The sequence below is a fragment of the Salarias fasciatus genome, chromosome 7, assembly GCF_902148845.1.
Source record: "Salarias fasciatus chromosome 7, fSalaFa1.1, whole genome shotgun sequence".
NCBI lineage: Eukaryota > Metazoa > Chordata > Actinopteri > Blenniiformes > Blenniidae > Salarias > Salarias fasciatus.
In genome coordinates this window covers 20,506,308-20,526,302 of record NC_043751.1, presented here as the reverse complement: position 1 = coordinate 20,526,302, position 19,995 = coordinate 20,506,308, and the positions used below count along the sequence as shown (strand labels likewise).

Genomic DNA, 19,995 nt, shown 5'->3' with positions numbered 1-19,995 from the left:
GGATTACACTACTCCCTGAGCACGCCACTGCAGCTTGCACTGTATTCAATCTGAACTGCATAATTACTTCTTAGCTGTATCAGTAAATGTATCTACTTATATTTGATACTGTAATGTGAATTTCTTTCAGGGCTGATAACGTATCCGTTTTATTTTCTCTCTTTTTGTGGAGACATGATGGTGGCAACATAATTGGTGTGTAATTGTCTTGTAGATGAGCCAGTTTTACATTTGACACCTGAGAAGATGCCTTCCATTTGGAACAGCATGTCAAGGGGATTAATGCAGCCGTCAAGTGCAGAGGAGGTCAAAAGGTGAATTGATCCCCGTGTACGACAAGAAATTATTCGTTCAGTTCCATTGTTGCTAAAAATGAAGAGGCCAAGGCCTGAAAATTGAGGTTGCTGATAAATGCCATTAGCAAGAGATGCTAAGGGGAGAAATCAATATGGCAGTTTGTCAACCTGCCTCTCCAAAGGAGCAGAAGTGTGCAGCAGAGGTAAGCGCACCCTTTCAACAAAGCACATTACCAGAAATCAAAGGCCAGAGGAGGCCTGAAGGAAATGTCTCTCTGCAAACACCACACTTTGGTAATTAAAACCTATTTTATCAGCGCTGTCTCGTCACTGGTTTTTCTCTAACACTATTGACTACCTGTTATGTGGAGGGTGACCACTAATTTAACCTTAAATAAATGAGCTGCGGTTATTTAGATTCCTACATTAGTTAACCAAAAAAAAAGAGGAAAGGCGCGAAGGTGATAAATTAGACAAAATTGATAGCTTTATGTTGAAACGTAAGCAGTGGAGAAAACAACTGGTTGCAAATTCAATCACCTTTTATCATCGAATCAATCTTTTTGTATTGTTTATTTATTTTTACTGTAAACTGAATGACCAAGTTCTCATTTACAGCAATCTATAGCAAAGGTCATTGTGACAATCACTCTATTCTTTGTACGAATCCTAACCTTCCCATTAAATTTTAATAGAAAGTTAGCTTTCCGAATAAACACCAAGTATCGCGTTTCAGAGTAATAATATGCATAACTGACTCCTCCTGTGCGACGTTAAATCTTTAATAATTAAATATAAATGAACCTGTGCATTCACACAACAGTATGGAAGACAAGAGGCAGCACATCTGTGGGAAATACAGCACATAGCGGGACCAAAGTCTCTTCACTTCATATTTAAATTAGTTATTTCATTATTTCCCTTAATACTGTGCACCCTCTTCTTCTTTGTAAGCAAAATAGACTGTGACGGGTCCAGAACTTGTCTGTACGGTTTCTTCAGCTCCCACTACCATCCAGCAGCCAATACCATAGGCCAAACAGGGGATGCCTGCAAAAAGGAGACACAGTAAATATGTTGTATCAGCATAAGACAGTACAATAATGTTGCAAAAGCAATCCCTTAGTCTATTGTTATGTCTTATAATTAACTTAAAAATAATGTAAACGTAACTCTTCCCTCACTCTTTATCAACAGTCAGACAGACTATCAATCCTGATTTAATACTGTCTATTTGCAAAATAACAAGGTTTTTTAAAGAACTATATCAATTTACATCTAACAGAGTCTCAATCTTGCAGTTCTTGTCACTTCTGTGACAAGGACATGGAAACAATTGAGCCCCTTTTTTTTTTACTGGAAATTTAGTAATACTTTTTGGGTGTACTTGCATAGTCTTTTGTTTTGCAAATTGAACACTTACTCTGACTTTAATAAAGAGCATATTCTACTTGGTAAACCTGAAAAAAAAACTCCATTCATGATTTGGTAATTGACACAATATCAATAACTGGAAAATTCTACAAAAATAGATATCTCAAAACAAAAAGAAATTTCACAATTTTCATAAGAAGCTACTTTTCAGCTCCGTCTGTCCATAGGAATATCCACATCATTTTGTTCATGTTTTTCATGTGTGCATCTTTGCGTGGTCTCATTACACAAACAACTTTACAACATGAAATAACATGAAAACATAATTTTCATCATGTTGCTGTGTAAATGCAAATCTTTTCTGAATCCAAAATGCATAAACTATGCGTTTTCACCTGAGATACTGTGGGGTAAACTGAGTCTTAATCTTGTGTCTGTTTATTCTATCCTCATCTTTTAGTCCATGTATTTGTATTTTCTGATGCTTGTCTATTGCATAACAAAATGTAAAACAATATTAATGTGCCAAATATGTTGTAAAATGCAATTTTACTCATTTTTAATTATCATTTGTAATTGACAGTAATCAGGTACAAAATAACTAATACTGACCCAGATTGATAACTTTCAACGTGGTGAAGAACTTGTCCTCAAAGTGCAGGTTCTGTGGAGGTGCTTTGGTGCAGTGGTATTTTATGAAAGGGAAGCAGCCGGTCCTCAGGATGTGGTAGTTGGAGTCCTGGACCCTCCAGTTGAAGTTGGACAGTCCAAACTGATCATTGTGGACGGAGCTGTAGCGGACACAGAACGAAGTCCAGGGGGGCAGATTCCTCTGCAGCAGGTGGCAGGTCAACACCTCCGAGGCGGCGGGGCGAACAGCTCTCCTCCCCCAAGAGCTCGGAAACAGGACGACCTTTAAAAAGAGGCTGTGTAGCTTCTGAAACAACTCCTTCATGCCTGCTGAAGGCAGGTTCACACGCGCTCCTTATCGGATTGTTTCCATGGGAGGCAGATAAGTCATATGGAGCTCCGAGTAGTTCAAGAATCAACATTCTGCAGCTTCATTTTTTCTATTAACTCCGAGCGTGAAGCTCAGTTCCGCTTTCGGGGCGAATTAAAAATAAAAAAGTCCGCAAGAGATATTCAGTGACACATATCTATCTGACAATATATAAACGTTAAAGACACACACGAAGAGATATTTGCTATTTTATCTACAACTACATGAGTCTTTGCTCTGACCTGGTGCACCGGCATCAGTAGTCCGGCTGGAAACGCAGCCCCGAGAAATGATTCCGCTTCTAATTTTTTTTTTCCGCTTCTTCTAAAGGAGGAAAGGCAGTCTCATTACGACTTATGCCTCCTGCAAAATGAGCAAATCCATTCGAATATAGCGTGCAGACAGCTATAGCATACATTCCAAGAACCTGAAACCGAATCCACACGCAAAGCTTCACTCAGAGAAAATATTTGTATCGAGTTGATCAGCATCATAAACACCACTATTTAATAATCTCCCCATAATTACATTTGAACCAATTGAAAGTGCATCTGTATGATCTATGGAAGAATTTCACAAAGGTATATAATATAAATAATTGAGCGATCTCAAAGATTTAAGTGTTCCGGCTATTCAGAATTTACTCATATTGGGTAATTCCTCAAAAAGACAGTACATACTGTTCCAAAACACAGTTACCATGAAAAGGCCTAACTAAAACCTGGATGCTGAGAAATGTGAAAGAAGCAGTGAACATCAGAGAAGAGTTTTTCTTTCTTACTTATTCACTTACATACATGTTGCACTTTTTCCACCAAACATTATACGGACAGATCATAAAGCCATCATTTATCAAAGTTAATGACAAATTCTGTAGGAAATATTCTGTAGTTTATTTGGCATTTTATGTTAGTTGTATCTAATAGTAGGCTCAGTCATCAACTGCATGTTGTTTTGAGCAACTACAGTATCTGCAATACGTCCTTGATGACCTGATCAGTCCCTACAAACAACAAAGAAGACAAGTAAATCACTGCAGAATTTTATTCCTCAAATGAGCACAATCTTTGAACTGAAGATATGTCCGTGCATTTCTGCTTTTCAAATATGAATAAATTAAACTTTCAGCAGAAACATTCCAGCTGAAAACAGCTTCACTGAAATTATGCAAGTCTGACGACACAAACGAGGCGAGATCGTTAACTCATTAACATGATACTTTGAAATTGGTTTCTATTTGGATTTTACAGGATGATATTTCCTGATGAATGACTGACAAAATTCGAGCAAAGGTCACAACAGCTCCCCGGAGATCCTCGGAGGCTGCTCTATTAACGACACCCCAAACAAACGAGTTTACTAATGATTCCCATGTTGCCAGCTAAGAAACAATCACCTTGTTCATCTGATGGTGGTGGTTAAATGAAACTTTCAGCAGACAACATCTTCTGTCTTCAGGGGGATGAGCACAGCTTGATTTAACTATTACAGCGCTGTGAAAGCGAAAGGATTTGTGTGATAAATATGTGAAATAACCCTCCGCTTAACAACTTTTAGAGTTTGAAGCATTTACAAAGCCAGAGGTGGCATCTTAATCCTCTTAAAGGAATTGGATTCATTCTCCTTCTTGTGAAGTTTTCCACCCACCGAATTGTCTTTCGCTTTTCCACATGCTTGCTTGTTGAACTGAGAAATGTTAAGAGGACTGTACATGTGCCAAAGTTGTTCTCTTGGAGCTGAGCACTGAGTAAAAATCCAGCTACTGAAATAGCCACTGAAATTGTTGTATGTTTTAAACAATGGCTTATTGCTGCTACAAACCAACTACTTTCACATTTGTGTAAGAGCACTTTGGATTACATTTTAACAAGAGTATTTTTACATGATACTTTTTTCTTTTACAATTTATTTACTGTGACAGTATTCCTAATTTAAAATTTCAGCACTCTTGAATATAAACAATATATGCTTGTGACTTAGTGAGATCAAATTTATGGACAATTAATGTAAAAAAAAAAAAAACAAGGTGATAGCAAAGTTGTGCTTTGCCTTAACCTATCACAGAGTTGCGACAATAAAATGCTTATATCATGTCAACACTGCACTGTTTATTGTAGTCATTAAGGGAAAAAGCAGTTGCCTTATTTCCTGTGAAACAGAAGCTACAAACACACAATGAAAAGTAGAGCTCCATGTAGATTTAGTGAGCATTTAATCTCGATTTAGCATTACTCTTCAGCAGCTGTTGTATATCTAACTCAAATGCCTCAAGCAGAGTGAGAAGCAGGTTACAGGAGTATGGTAAAGATTATTATGGTCTTCTCGCAGCTTGTTCCACGTGTGTTTTAACCCCAACTGACATAAAAAAACACTTGCTATACATTGTAAACACCTCTGTGTAAAATGTGTGTCATTGCCTTTAAAATGAATCTACAGAAATGGACGGTTTAAAAGAAACCAAACAGGCGAGCGCTTCTTGCCCTGTTACTATTATATTAAATACTAAGACCTTGCACATCTTTGAGAACTCATAATGGTACAACATGGAGTGGTTAGAGTAAACAAGTGGATTTCCATAACTGCATAACAAGGATCATCAGGAGGTTTAAAAAAAAACAAACAAGTGATGCATGTTGGTATTAATTAATCAAAACCCCCAAAAACTATATACTTGTTTGTTGTAATATATTTGGGGGTTTCAGCATAATAGCTTGTGGAGTGTGGAAAATCTGGATGGGGAAGAGATGACTGAGCCCCTGCATGTCCTGAGGGTCACTGCAGAGTTGTGTGTGTGTGTGTGTGTGTGTGTGTGTGTGTGTGTGTGTGTGTGTGTGTGTGTGTGTGTGTGTGTGTGTGTGTGTGATTAGTGAACATGATGAGGATGGGGCACATGTGGTAAACTGTTGGGCCTTTCTTAATTAACTGCAGGGAGGAACAATTAATGTTTAGAAGACATGCCAAACACAAGATGAGCTTAATTGTACGACACCAATCAAACAAACCTCGGTGTGAGGACTGAATTTTTTATTTTTTTTTACACCCATAGTGAGACCAAAGTATGACTGCATGCACAAAAAGAACCACTCACGGCACTGTACATATCACCATAATAGATGGATGCTGAGCTTGTGGGTGTCATAAGTAACACTGGAGAGGTTGATTACTTAAAAGTGCTGGGGCTCAGGAGGATAAAAATGTTCCTGCTTCTCAGCCACCTTTGGGAGACTCCAAGAGCAGGCCTAAGCCCCTGCAAGCTCAGGAGATAGCGCATAACTCGCTGTGACGGCTGTGTGTTTGCACTTGTCAAACACCGGGCCCTCACACAACAATTAAAGTGTCCAACAGGGATTTAATTGTGTTTGTAATATGCAGGTCCCCAATGATGGCCACTGTTAAAGTCATTAGCCACTGCGGCTCGACGGCTGTACTAAAGCGCCAGGCCAGCGACTAAATAAATGTTTGATAAAATAATACAAGTTGCAAGAGTAACAAGCCCAAACTCAAGAATGGCGCTAATAAAAAAGTGCTTTGTTTAAGGTCTGGCACCAGGTTGATGAGGTGTTCAGGCATGCATACACATGCATAATGAAAACTGTATGAATTATTAATGTGTTGATTATTTAGGCTCATCTATCAAAATGATAATGAATTCAGCACCTAAACACCAATTGAGCTCAGTGCGTAATTACAGTATTAGTTGTATTTAACAATAATGACGACCAAAACGTTGATCTATCTTTGTGATTACTTCAGTAGCAGTACAAATACTCTCGGAAGTCTTGGTCTTGCAGCACAGAAGTTTCTTTGTTGCCGCAGACAAAAACAAAAAGCCTATTCAGGTTAAATCAAAGCATTTAAAATCACGGTTTCAGTTGTTTAAGAGAAAAACAGCAAAGTCAAAATCATAAATAAATATGAAATGCCATTTTGGCTTTGATCTGGAGTTCACAGCTTTTATTTCTGATTGACATCGGCAGTATTAAGCAGCCAGTGTGGCTATTCAGTGTTATTTATGTTATCTCCAGAAGCATGGGGGCCACGGCCGGCTGGTCGCTGTATGCCACGTCCAGATCAACAGCACACACCTGCACACAAGACTTCCTGAACTCCGTGTCACAGCAGACAAAAAGAGGCACTATAAACTTCCTATTTCCAGTTTAATCACAAAAAAAGGGAACATCAAACTATTTCACCCAGCAGTCCTCATAAAGCGAAGGGGTCGGTGCCTTTTAATCCTCACAGTGTTATCCATGCTGAGAGGCAGGAGAGGAAAACACAGTTAATGGTGTGTGTGTGTGTGTTTGACAGATTTAGGTAATTCACTTCTATAGTGACACATGCACAAAGTAGATCCTTCCCCGTGAATTCAGATTCAGTTAGCCCAGGGCTAGTCGGTCTGCCTCCGGTCTGCCGAGAAGCAAAGTTCAGATATGTATAGTAAATGGCATCATTATAAGTATATTAAAGGGTCAGGTATGGTCATAGCCTTCTGCTTAAATAGGGCTAATTTTCCCAATAATAACCTAATAGCTATGCCCTTTCTTCAAAAGTGGCAAATAAATCACCAGTGAAGGAGTTGTTAATAACTAAGTGGCAGTCGGCTGCCTCCTTTAGCTGTTCCTATTTGTCAAAGTAAACGCTGCTGCCACTGAATGCAAATTGCCGCCTGTCTGAACCCCGCAGTCTGTTTAACCTCCGTACTTTATCTCCACGAGCACATCGACATCTGACCATCCGCAGCAATAATAAAGCTTCATGTTGTTTTATTCAGATTTAAATATGCAGTGAAACATGGAACTCACACCGAGGCAATGGACAATTATTTCCAGCACGAGTAAATCATTGTGTCTCAAATACACTTTCTCAATAAATCAGGAAATGTTAAAGATAAATAAATAATTACTGTATATATTTCTAAATTAGGTCCTTCAGATGTCTTTGACAGTTTTTGTTTTGTCCAGTTAAAGTTGTTATTCATCTGGCAATAACATATTTATTTCGATATAGTTATATGTCTTTGTGTGATTTCTTCTGTTTCTTCAGTTTAGTGTGTCTCAAATAGTCTCTCGACAGTTTCTGCAATGACAACAGATGCACTCTGTTTCTGATGAAGGATAAATGCATTTTCCATATTTAAGAAGGTGGATCATTGTGTGAAAAATAAACAAAATCATTTTGTCAAAAAAAAGTCAAATAGCTTCTGAATTCAGATTATTAAATTACAAAACAATGTAATTTGACAGGAGCACACAAAATAATAATAATAATAATAATAATAATAATAATAATAATAATAATAATAATAATAATAATAATAATAATAATAATAATGGGCTTCAATATTAAAAATATTACATCAAAATATAACACATACAATAAACAAATAATGATCAGGTTTTATTTAAAAGGGAAAGAAGACTAGCATATTTGATTTGATGTAATTCAATACAACAAAATTCTCACTCATGATTTCCCAACAACATAATCTAAAATATCACCATTTTCACCAAGAGGTTCTTTAAATTCAAACTAAAAGAAATCAATAATAGTTCTAATATGGATTAAGTGTGACACAATGTACACAACAAAAAAGCTGCATACATTCATATTCAGCGACAGTTCAGCAGGATGTGCGGCGCCCTGTCACCTTCGCCATCGGAGGTTTTGAAGCCACCACTGAGTCTCTGTGCACCAGACTGATTCCTGGACCTGAGCGATGGACACGCGCAGGCCAGCCATTCACTCAACTCACTAAAACTCATACTCCCATGTCCCATTGTCGCTCTTAACAAAGCCGTGGGAAATGTAAGCCTGGGTTGTACCTGTTTTCTATTGCCTTGCATTTTCATTAAAATCCCTGATGCTGCAGCTGGGGCCCCAGCGTTCCACAATGTGAGGAAAGACTGCAAGGGCAAACATATGTGACCCACTTCTTCCCATCAAATAAAGTAGGCAGCTTTTAGCAACAGGTTTGAATCTAAATTGATGTTTAAATCCAGACAGGTTTGCCCATGTGGCTCTGCTCTGTCTCAGCTTTGTGTGTGCGTGTGTGTGCGTGTGTGTGTGTGTGTGTGTGTGTGTGTGTGTGTGTGTGTGTGAGATGGTTAAGAATCTGTCATTAATGTTCCTGCCTCCATTGAAGCACGTGCTGTTATATAGTCTGTTCTTAATTATGCTGTCAGTGAATCCCTTTCAATATGGGGTCAACACTGAAGATGAAAATTAATTTTAAAGCCATCATTATTTCATTCTGAACAGAAAAGGCCAGCACCGTCTTGGTTGCATTCGGAATAGAACACATTTTTTTCCACAGGAATGCCACAATTTTGTGACTAAAATGTCAAATTGGGTCATAAAATGTACAACGGTAATCGTAATTCTGTAAGATGTTTTCGCCTTAGAGTGAAAAACAAATTAAGACGTAAAAACTGTCAGGAGAATATTTCTGTTTGAGGTTTAAATCTTAAAATACACCAAAATACCAAAAAACAAGACCTGCATATGATTCTGGTTTGAATACTCTCTGAATTGTTTTGCCTCAGCTGTGTATTATCATCTAATCCAAAGGATGCTACCCTCTAGTGGCAAGTGTGTCCTTACTTAGTGTCTACTGAAAATCATTCCTCATATGTGAGGTTCTATAGTGAATTCAAATATATATATATATATATATATATATATATATATATATATATATATATATATATATATATATATATATATATATATTTTTTTTTTTTTTAATTCAAGAAGGCTTCAAAAATTGTACTGCAGAATGATGTGTTGCAAAATGTGAATTTTTGGGTAATAAAGAACTATTTTGCGTTTTGCTTTGTTGTACTTTAGCAAACATGTAAAATAGCTGCACTGCTTCGCTCCACCGTTCTGAAGGTTTGGGGTTTTATGGACCGTATTAAAAACAAAGCATTTGATTTTTACAGCTCTGGATCAATAGGCAGTCAATGTAGCCACATGTTAGGAGCAAAGGTTAAACCATAATAAACCAGTCCATTTCAAATATCATAAATCAAGAAGCTTTCAGAAAAAAAACTAAATCCTGACAAATGAGATACAGTCTGACTCTAATAACAACATACATTTCAGCAGAGCAGTGCAGGTAACCAGGCTGGGGTTAAACACTGACAGGGTATCCCCGAGAAGCTGCCAAATCACTTTGGAGTGACCATTTGAAAGATAGGCACCTCTGAATTTCTCTGAATTGTAAGGTTAAAGGGCAAGCCTTAAATGGTGGAATCAGTGTATCGACACAATAAGACCTGACAGTTTATTAGATGGCCTTGTGACACATTTAGTCCCTTTGCCCACAGTTTGCCTTGGCTGTTTTCCAGATCCCAGGGGAGCAGTACGAGAGGCACCTATCTACTGATCCGGCCGAAAAATTGATCTTTCCCACCAATATGGTGAAATTGAGAGTTTTCACAATGTGGTATCTTATTTTGTCGTGGTTAAAAATGGATCATCTCTTTTATGTTACCTTTCGCTCCTTTGGTGTTGTGGTCCAAAACAGGTCGACAGAGACACGGCGTGCAGCGGACAGGCCTGTTCGCATGGGTCCAGTCTGGGTGCGCGGTGGTCCGCAGGACAATACAGCATATAGTTTCCAGCCATGGGGCCGCTCTCCAGAGGACAGTGTGGTCACCCCAAGGCTCCGGCAGCAGATCCACTGTCACATAAGGTAACAATGTCCGGACGGGTACAGTGAGAGCAAAAAAAAAAAAAAAAAAAAAAAATGCCTACAATACCGAACAAAAGGCTACAGCAGCTGAACTCTTCTCGATGCTGTGTAAGAACCACTAAAGGTGACATGGGAATTATTTAATTTGTCAGCTCAAGCTAGGAAGGACAGAGGAAAATGCATATTCTATACAACTGTATTTGCAGGTGAAAAGCATTCAGCACCTGACAATAGTTCTGCGACCTTGCCTGAGGAAGGTCTTCAGGAGGCAGGCTATGAGGAGGTTTAACTCGCTCTGCATAATGGACTCGTCATCCAGGGATCTCATCTAACTATCCGGCATTAGTGAGTCACTGAAAAGAAGTCAGAAATAGATCTAGGCACATTATGATTTTTTTTCCCTACCAATTCAATGCAAATAAAACGTGTGTTACTTCATGTTGTCCTTTTATCACAGCTTTGTCGGTGTCGACCGCGTTATTGGTAACACCGTGTTATCCGGATGACTCCGGTGACTACTTGTTATCCTTGAGACCTTTGGTGGCTGCTTCAATTTCTGTGTGAGTGTCTGATGGATACTGTGACAGGGTCTATCTGTGAGTGACAGCCTATTATCAGAAGGCCTCAGGAGTCTAATGGCTTTAACTCACAGCCTCGAACCACCTGCCCTCAATAACAACTCTCTCCACTGGGCAGCTGATGAATACCCAAGCTCACCCCATCTATCTGGGGATCAATCAGGGCTTGACTGGGATCGATATCGCTCTTGTTTCTGTAAGTAGGAGATGCTATAATGGCTTCACCACTTAATTATGCTGTTAATTTCGAACTTTTGTTTTAGGCGTCTCTGAAACAGTTTGGCAACTCAAGTGCGATCTTTCTTCTTACAGCGGTGTAGCATAGTGACATAATAAAAATCAAATCTATTGCCTCTGTGAAACTCTTTAATATCATTCTATCATAAAACTACAGCTAACAACAAACTGTCAGTTATCTTGACTGTGGGAACTGCGCTTCTTTTAAATACAGACCTCAGTGTATATGAATGTGTGTGCATTATTACCATCAGGCATGAATTTCCTTTCACCACACAGGACAAAATATGTGAGACGACTAAAATCTGAATGGAAATGAAGCCTTTGTTCTATTCTCCACAATATCCAGAGCGTTACTTTGTTTTGACTGTGCGCCGTCTGGCTCCACTGGCGACGGGACCAGAGATTATGCCGTTGATATTCCAGTCATGTAACAGCCATCATCATATTCAAGTACTGTAAGAGGCGAGGTCAAATGCTACACAGTGATTCCCCCTATACAAACCATAAAGCACACAATGGTGCGGCAAAAAGTGTAAGGGAACGGTTGTCATTCTCAACGGAAGAGCAGTCTCACCCCAGGACTTTGCTTATGCAGTTCACAGAAACAGCAGGACGGCAAGAACAGAGAGAGAAGTATTTTGCAATAAATTATTTGGACTTAAACTGCGTACAGTACCCCGTGATAGGATTCAGCCTTTGCTTGGTGTCCGCATAAAGCCAAACAATCTGGTCATAAATAAAATAGATGTTGCACCGCCTCTTTGATTGCTATTTCATCTCTCCTGTTATGTAGTGAACAACCCGAGAAGCAGCAGTAAGTCTCGGGGAAAAAGAGGATGTAATTCGCCCCGTGTTATATTTTGCATGAATATTTATTCTCTGTAACACTGTCACACTAAAGCTTATGTGGAGTAATAAATGGCACATTTTGTTCTATTTTCCATGATATGACGTCGTCAATTGAATTTATACAACCATAAATATTCCTAATATATATATATATAGACACTGCCGAGAAGCATTTCTGACCTGCGCTGAAATGAAAGAAAACCACCGCAAATACCTTTTAATTCAGGTTAATTATATTAAGGCTGAACATTAGATATTCAAACTCTCCCATGCAAGCACAGACTGAACAATATTTAGACAGAAAACATCTGTATAAAACGTCCCTCTACCTCTTCAGTGGTAGTGATTGTCAAATGACCCATTTCGTTGACAAACTTAACCTAAATAAGGTGTTGCTCAAGATCTGTTTGTACGCAGCATGACAAAAAGAAATACTCCATCTGTTGACGCTATTAGGTGTAATTTTTACCCTCTTGTGCCTAATGATCCATATGCAAGCTGTGTGAGCGCTTAAGTGTGTGTATGGCTCCCTTCAGGCATTGCATGGTTGCAGATCTACATGTCTTTAACCTCTCCCTGTGTAAATGCTGAAAGAGGCCTGGGGGCTTTCTGCAGGCTGGAACATTGTGCTGGAAGCTGAGGGCCTCACAGTGTTTGGAGAAGCACATGTTTTCCTGGAACCTCTACAGAAAACACTATCCTGTGATTGCAATGCCGCCTCAGTTTAGGTCGTTTTGCATAATGAGAAGAGATCCGGTTGTTGGTATTATTCCGAGCGGCGACGCGGTGTCTTTTGGAGTCGGGCATGTTCATACTGAGCCTTTTAAAACAAGCAATAACTCAAAAGATATGCACGCTCTCTGTGTAGGCCGAGGCCAATTATACTCTCTAATACCCTCGCTACTTTTATAGTGATTATTAACGGCATGGGACATTCCACTAAACAGTGACACAGATTTAATATAATACACTCCCGTATTCACTTATTTGTTATTTATTGGTAAACAATTATCTTGGGTAGAACTGGTAAATTATACATTATCATTAAAATGCTTAATTTGACCATTTGTATTTGATTAATAATTTATTAAATTATAACTATTTTGTGAACTAAGCTTCAAGCATCTATTATCCAAAGGCTTTAAATGTTTTTGCAAATATTCAGTATTCATCCTCATCACTAGCTGCCATTGCCGATGCAATTAGGTCGACTTCTTTTCAGCAAAATGCTACATTAATGAGAATTATATCACAAAAAAATGCTGTTAAGTTAAAACATCCATCTGAGGCTTCTGCTGAGAGGATAAGATAACAAGGCAATATACTAATATAAAATATTCATATGGCTGAATCTAATCAACAACACTGTTCTGTATTTTTTAACACAGAGAGCCAAATTGCTCTCTTCAATATAAACTAGTAAAACCGCACAAGGACAGGGCAATACATTCAACGGGCTTATACAGTTTAGAGGGGGGAAACAATGTTGTTACAAAAACATCATGCAATGAGAAGCACAGGATGTGGGCTTTGCTTTGATTAAAAGAGCAAGGTGTAGAATAAAGGCCAGTTAAAGTGTTGTGTCCATATGGCCCAGAAGCCCCGAGGCTGTCGGCCTACACTGGGGGCCTCGGCACTCTTCCCTCTCCATGGGACCCCAGCTGGTGAAAGAAACCCCATTTACTTCCCTGTGCTGCCTCAGCCACCATTATGGACCTTGGCTGAGGCTCAGCCACTCTCTGCCATAATTAACAGCACCGAAGCCACAACAATTACAGCCCCGCACCACACATGCACTATGAATCAAAGAACGAGCTAATAGGAACAAAACAGAGTGAGCCATAAGAAGCTCGAGATGACTGCTGTTCTTTCGAATGGAATAAAAAGTAAAATCGTTGTGCTCCAAGCCCACAATCATTAGCCTGTAATTAGTTTACACAAAGCTCCCAGTTAAATGGCAAAATACGGTAATTAACACATGACAGAAAATCAAAGGCTACTTTGTAAGCATATGAGAAATAAGAGCCAGGGGCTCTGTACAGATTGCATCTGTGGTAAATGAATGGTGTACCAATGATGAAGTGCATTTTATTTCTTCTGAATAGGTCCAGAATGGAATTAGAGTGTATATTAAAAAAAAAGTAATATTGCATCACATCGTATTTGCATGTGTTGACTTTATAAATTGATTCTCTATGTGTGTGTATATATACATACATATATATATATATATATATATATATATATATATATATATATATATATATATATATATATATATATATATATATGTACATATATATATATATATATATATATATATATATATATATATATATATATATATATATATAAAGACAAAGATAGCTCATTTTTTGTGATTGAAGAACAACGGTTTTAATATATTAACAATGCTGAAGAGTTATTTATATTTCCCAGTAAAGATGAAGAGAATTAATATAAATTACACAACTATAAGTTGCAAAATCAAGACATATTATTTGACAGACAGACTATATGACTATTGCTTTAAAAGCATCGCTCCTATAGTACCCAATGCACAGTAACTTACGGGATGTGTGTGTGCCGAGACTCTGACTGTTTGGATGAACGGGAGTTTCATCTATTGATTTAATGCTCTGAGACTCTGGGGACAACGGTTACAATCCTGTATTACAGGCAACAGCAATGTGACTGATAAAGTGAGATTTGGAGCGACTCGACGGCGTCTCTCTCACCCCGCTGTGACCCGTGCTTTTACTCATCTGTGAATCTAAGCCTTTTTTGAGCTGTCTCATCTGAAAAAAAAAGGGGAATAATCTCAACTCCAATATCTAGCTGTTAGTGTAATGTTATCTGTTAAGTATCTAGTTGTTGCCACGTGTTAACTTTAAATGGCTGCTTTCTCATTGGTATGAGTGTAATAATAATAGCAATAAACTTCATTTGTAAGGCGCTTCTCTAAAACCAGTGCTTTGGAGGGAGCTATAAAAACAAGACATAATAGTAAAAACATCAATTTAGGAAGAGGTAATAAGGGAAACAAATAAAAAAAAAAATACAAACCAAAATTCTAGCAAATTCAATAAAACATTGTATAAAAGTAAGTGGGGAACATGGGCTTTAGGGTGTGGTCAAGTAGTTTATGTCAACAGGGTGGAAACATCGGTTTCCCATCTTTACCTGGATCCTCTGCGTGTTCCATAACTCAGCAGCACAGTGACGGTTTCCCTGCAGGGCCCAGTGATAACAGCTGAGACGGCAGACATCGCAGCATCGCCATCACAATCTATCTGAGAGCCAGCGCTGCAAAGCAGCGTTTTCAGCTCCAGCGGTTCATGAAGCTTAATAAAAAAAAAAAAGAGAGAGAGAGCTTCATCAGAATCACAGAACTTTGTAAAGGGATCTGAACATGTAAATACAATTAGCGTCTGACCTGGTTTACTGAGTAGATCAGGTGATACAACTTCTGCCACACCAAAGATCAAGATCATCCTCCTTCCGTCCGGTTCTGGACCCAGAATGAGAACGGCCGACTCATCAGCTGCTGCCAGTTCATCCACACAGGCCTCCGTGAGGTTTGTGATACGCCTCGGGGTGTGTGGACTGTACCTCGGCAGAGCTGACAGGCAGATGTTGTGGGACTGGAAGAAAAGAGAGAAAGACTGAAGCTGGCGCGAAGTCTTCCCAGCGTGTCTTCCAAGGGTTGTTTCTTGACCTGATTTATCACTGTGTACACACAACAGATCTATTATTGAAATAGCCAGCAGGGCTTTGACCTCTCCTGTATTCTAGCAGGTTGAATTGATAAAAGCTGCCTGTGGGAGGCCTCCCCTATCTTTCACATCTTTAATGTGTGCTACCAATGAGCTCCTTGGGAATACAACTAATTACTTCACATCTGTATTTATTTGATCCACATGGAATTATCCCTTCTGTCACTGGCAGAATGCGCTGCCAGCCATGGGTAGCAGTGATTCATCTCAGCAACACGTCTGGCACAGTTTAACAACAAAACAGCAGGAAAATCAATAAAAAACAAATGAAAAAGACCATGTCATGGAGCACATTTATTCTCGCACAGAAGCACGCGAAAGATGAACAAATAAAAAGACGATACAACAATACTCTGGTTTTATTGTAGTAAGGTAATCAAAACAATTCTAAAAAATGCAGCAGTTAGGTGGAGTAAACGGTTAATTAAACCAACTATGGTGAAATTTAATCAGCTACAGAACAGCAGCGAGTATCAGATACATTTTAATTAAGTATAACTTAATATAGTTCTCTTGTGTTTACTGGAAAATAACATAAAGGTTTAGTTTCAAAAGTGGTAAGAAGCAAGGTTTGGCTCTCACAGGACCGCGACTGTGGAGTAACAACCTCCTCTAGTACCCTCTAGAGGAAGATTTAAAAAGTACAAATGGTTGTGGCACCGCTGAAGTACAGTAATTATCAAAACAGCTTTAATATCTAAAGTCCTGCATCGATTGCACGCTGCTAATTCAGAGCCTCAAAGTTTTTTGTGCACATGATGAACTTCGCCGGGCTGAAATCCACAGCCTCGGGTGTGAGAGTGATGAAGCGTCTGGTGCAGCGGGAGGATTGAGCGGCCCTGATATCAGTCCCATCTGCAGCTCCATCACACTTCAGGAGGCTGATGTAAAAACGCAAGATGTTGTCGTCCAGATGCTGGGAAAATACGTGGAACACCTCCACGTTTTCGGCTCAAACTGCACAGCAAAGTCTAAGCGGAAGATATATTCACCGGAGAACAGACGCAGGAATGTAGAAACCTGTTTTTCAGATATGATTGATAAAATCGAGACCATTGGGGAGCTGCCTTGCATGTCATGTGCAGGGAGCCCTGTTGCACCATGCCCAGCCACCGCTGAACTACATCCTGTGATAAGGCCAGGATTTTAGTCTATGTATGTCTGGATTTCTGCCTGACAGAGAATCCTCAGCTGAATCAAGGTAATTAAATGATTGGATTCATGCTAATTAACAACAATGGGGTTCAACTTTCTAATTATCCTTGCTCACACAGCACTCTCCGTAGCCACCCCAAGTGCAAATAAAGCATTCCATCTGCTAGTAATTAGGCTTAATAATTTTAGACAATCGTTCAATGATTTACAATGCACATGCCTGATTACAGTGTAAATGTGAGCGCTGTGGTGAAATTAGAACAAGAACTGATCATAGCTTGCACTCCATCTTCAGCTCAAAAATCACAGCGGCTCATTCCTCTTTTGTGTGCGTGCATGGGTTTTTTTGTGAAGCAATAAAATAAGACCTTTGTGCCTCTTGTAAATATTCAGCATAATGGCTTTTCATTTGCTTAATCTGCAAATTAAATGGCGATTGAGAGCAAATTGTTCTGTTCCCTGGCATGGGGACTGTCATCATCCTGTGAGTGCTTTCCTGCAGAGAGTCATTTGAACGAGACAGAGTGCCTGCACCGGGGCCACAGACTGGGGCAGCAGAGACCGGGAATGACTGCTGCCGGATCAGACGTGTGTGTCTGTGTGGGGAGAAAGCTACCTAATGAAGGGATGTGGATAATGGTCCTTTTGGAGGGCTGGATGTGTTTCCAGTTGGCTGCCAGATGCTGGGGACAAAAAAAGAGGAGTGATCAGAGCGGGGGACTGCCTCAGTGAACACATGCACACGCACGTACGCACGCATACACACACATACGCACACACAAATCATCACACCACCGCATTGCTAAAACACATCAAGCCAATCTCTCTCTGGGCTCGCCGAAGTGAACCAAGCATAAAATACCACCATAATTAAATTAAGCGTTTACTTTAGAAACATCTTCTCACAATTAATTCAATCAGCAAGGTACATGATGCTACTGCCAGGGGAAGATTAGCAGGCTTAATTAACAGGGTATGAATGTTTAAAGAGGGAGAACATACGTTTAGTGCATGTATACACACACAAGGATGTTAAAACTAAATGAACTTATAGGCACTAATTAATATTATGTCAGCACTCTAAAAGATGTTCAGCCCAGATGACAGCACAGACCTGACATCTCCAGCAAATGGGGAAAGAATTACAGAACATAGTGCATCTCAGAGTGCGATGCTGTCAGACTGCACTCCTGAAACACAAAATACAAGAACAATTTTATCTCTGATGTCTAAGACTGGGACTCTCTTCTACATTATACATTCTGCCATGACAGACAGATACTAAAATATTTGGAGCTATTGGGCATGAACCTTATGAAACTCTGACAGCTTTCATAACCGAAAGTATCAAAATTAATACAATATCAAGTCAGTTTTAAAGTAAGATTTAAGCTCACAAAGTTAAATCAGTTTTCAAAAAGGGTATATTTTGGCTTTATTTCAAATAATTATCACTTGTTCTTCTTTATGCTGCTTCTTTAAATACAAATCTAATGTTAGGACCTACAATGATTCTACATTGTAAAAGTTAAACGTATGATCTGTCGCCCATGATTCACATCTCCATCACCTTTGGTTCCGAGCATTAACCATCGTTTTGCTTGTCAGAGTGACACTTTGTGTCCTTATAATGTGGCTGCCATTTTTCTTTGCTTGTAACTTGCTGTTTTTCACTTTGTTTCATTGGTTCTCTATCTTTTCTTAAACTTCATGCAGCTCTGGCTTTTTAATCAAGCTGAAATTTAAGGCAGTTAAGAAAAACATTTAGTAATACCTAAATGCAAACTGATGTAACACTGCTCATCTCAAGTTATCTTGAGACACTTCAGACTCAAGCTTGCAGAATAAGTGACCTCTTTTATAATCACTACTTGAGATGCACTTTCATGTCCTCATGTGAAGCTCTTATTTTCTTTTTGTTTTTTAACTTCCTCAGTATTGTATGAGGAAGTAGTACTCTGCTACACCTCAAAAAAATTCTAAGCGTCTAATAATCTAATGGATCATATTTAGTTTCTAATAGCACAATATATGTTAGGGAAATTGGGCTTGGCAGACAATCTTTTACAACAGTCAAGGGTGAATTGAATAAATAGTAAATAGATATGCTGACTCAAGTTTCAAAAGTGGAAAAGTCTTCAATAGGCTTAAAACAATTCTCTGTTCTGTTTCAAGGACTGGGTAAGAATCTCCTCACAGTAGTAAGAGCTACCAATCATTTGGTGATATCTGGTGAAAAATATCTATTACCCATTTCATACAAATCTATAAAGCTAATTGCCAATTTTGAGTACTGCTGATTACTCTGATAATAATAATATCTCAACAATATCAATTTGTATCACGACTTCAAATGTAACAAATAAAATTTAAAACAATTACATTTTTAAATATTTTGGGGGTCGTGTAATCGAATCATTTGTCAAATATCTTGATAAAAACAATGACATTTGAGGGGTTTATACTGTTGCCAAATAATATCACGAGTCCAATCTGAGCTGAGCTGCACGTGACGTTAAGAGGCAACTTTAAAACTTTACCTCAGGAACAGTGAAGCTGTGAAACGGTGTGACGCACGAGGTTCTGGAAGGTTCTCTGTTTCCTCCAGCTGAGGGCCGCTCCAGGCCTCCCTCCCTCTGGCCGGGACGTGTCCGAGCTGCCCGCTTGCAGCCAAATACCAAGGCCGTCCCGTCCGGGCTCCGTAGCGCCCCCAGCAGGACCGAATGTGAACGGCACGGCAGCCGCCTCGACCAATACTGTCATGACACCGGGTGGTGTCTGCCACCTCCCCTCCGGTTTGTAGCACCGAGAGGAGAGAAGCAAAGCTCCGCTTTCAGGGGCCTCCAGAGCACGAAATGCCTGAAGTGGCAGAAAAGTGTCTCCTGTGGATCTTCTGCCCCTTTATGATGGAGAATGGACATCTGCTGATCAGTCTGAAGGAGTTGGCACAGGTAGAATCTGCAGGAAGCAGGAAGAGGCAGCCAATCCAGACTTCAAGAAGTTACAAAGTAAACAGAGAACTGCTTTGGTG

At 39.3% G+C, this 19,995-nt stretch overlaps 2 protein-coding genes across 2 annotated transcripts; both read right to left on the bottom strand.

Annotated features, from left to right (window-relative positions):
• Positions 1-815: 815 nt before the first annotated feature.
• c7h15orf61 (chromosome 7 C15orf61 homolog) lies at positions 816-2,924 on the bottom strand. Its single transcript, XM_030096464.1, has 2 exons — positions 2,283-2,924; positions 816-1,346 (listed from the first exon to the last, which is right to left on the bottom strand). The coding sequence occupies exons 1-2, from the start codon at positions 2,623-2,625 to the stop codon at positions 1,219-1,221; spliced, it is 471 nt and encodes a 156-aa protein (XP_029952324.1). The 5' UTR covers positions 2,626-2,924; the 3' UTR covers positions 816-1,218.
• A 953-nt stretch (positions 2,925-3,877) lies between these two features.
• iqch (IQ motif containing H) lies at positions 3,878-19,727 on the bottom strand. The gene is given in 9 exon segments (XM_030095907.1): positions 3,878-3,998; positions 5,151-5,249; positions 5,543-5,592; positions 6,594-6,755; positions 8,318-8,379; positions 15,470-15,677; positions 16,579-16,760; positions 17,581-17,647; positions 19,542-19,727. Coding segments are annotated over 9 exon segments (1,137 nt in total).
• Positions 19,728-19,995: the final 268 nt, after the last annotated feature.

Coding starts and splice junctions, on each gene's coding strand:
- c7h15orf61 (XM_030096464.1), bottom strand. CDS start 2,625: ATGAAGGAGTTGTTTCAGAAGCTACACAGCCTCTTTTTAAAGGTCGTC. Junction 1,347..2,282: donor GTTGAAAGTTATCAATCTGG/GTCAGTATTAGT, acceptor TCCTTTTTGCAG/GCATCCCCTGTTTGGCCTAT.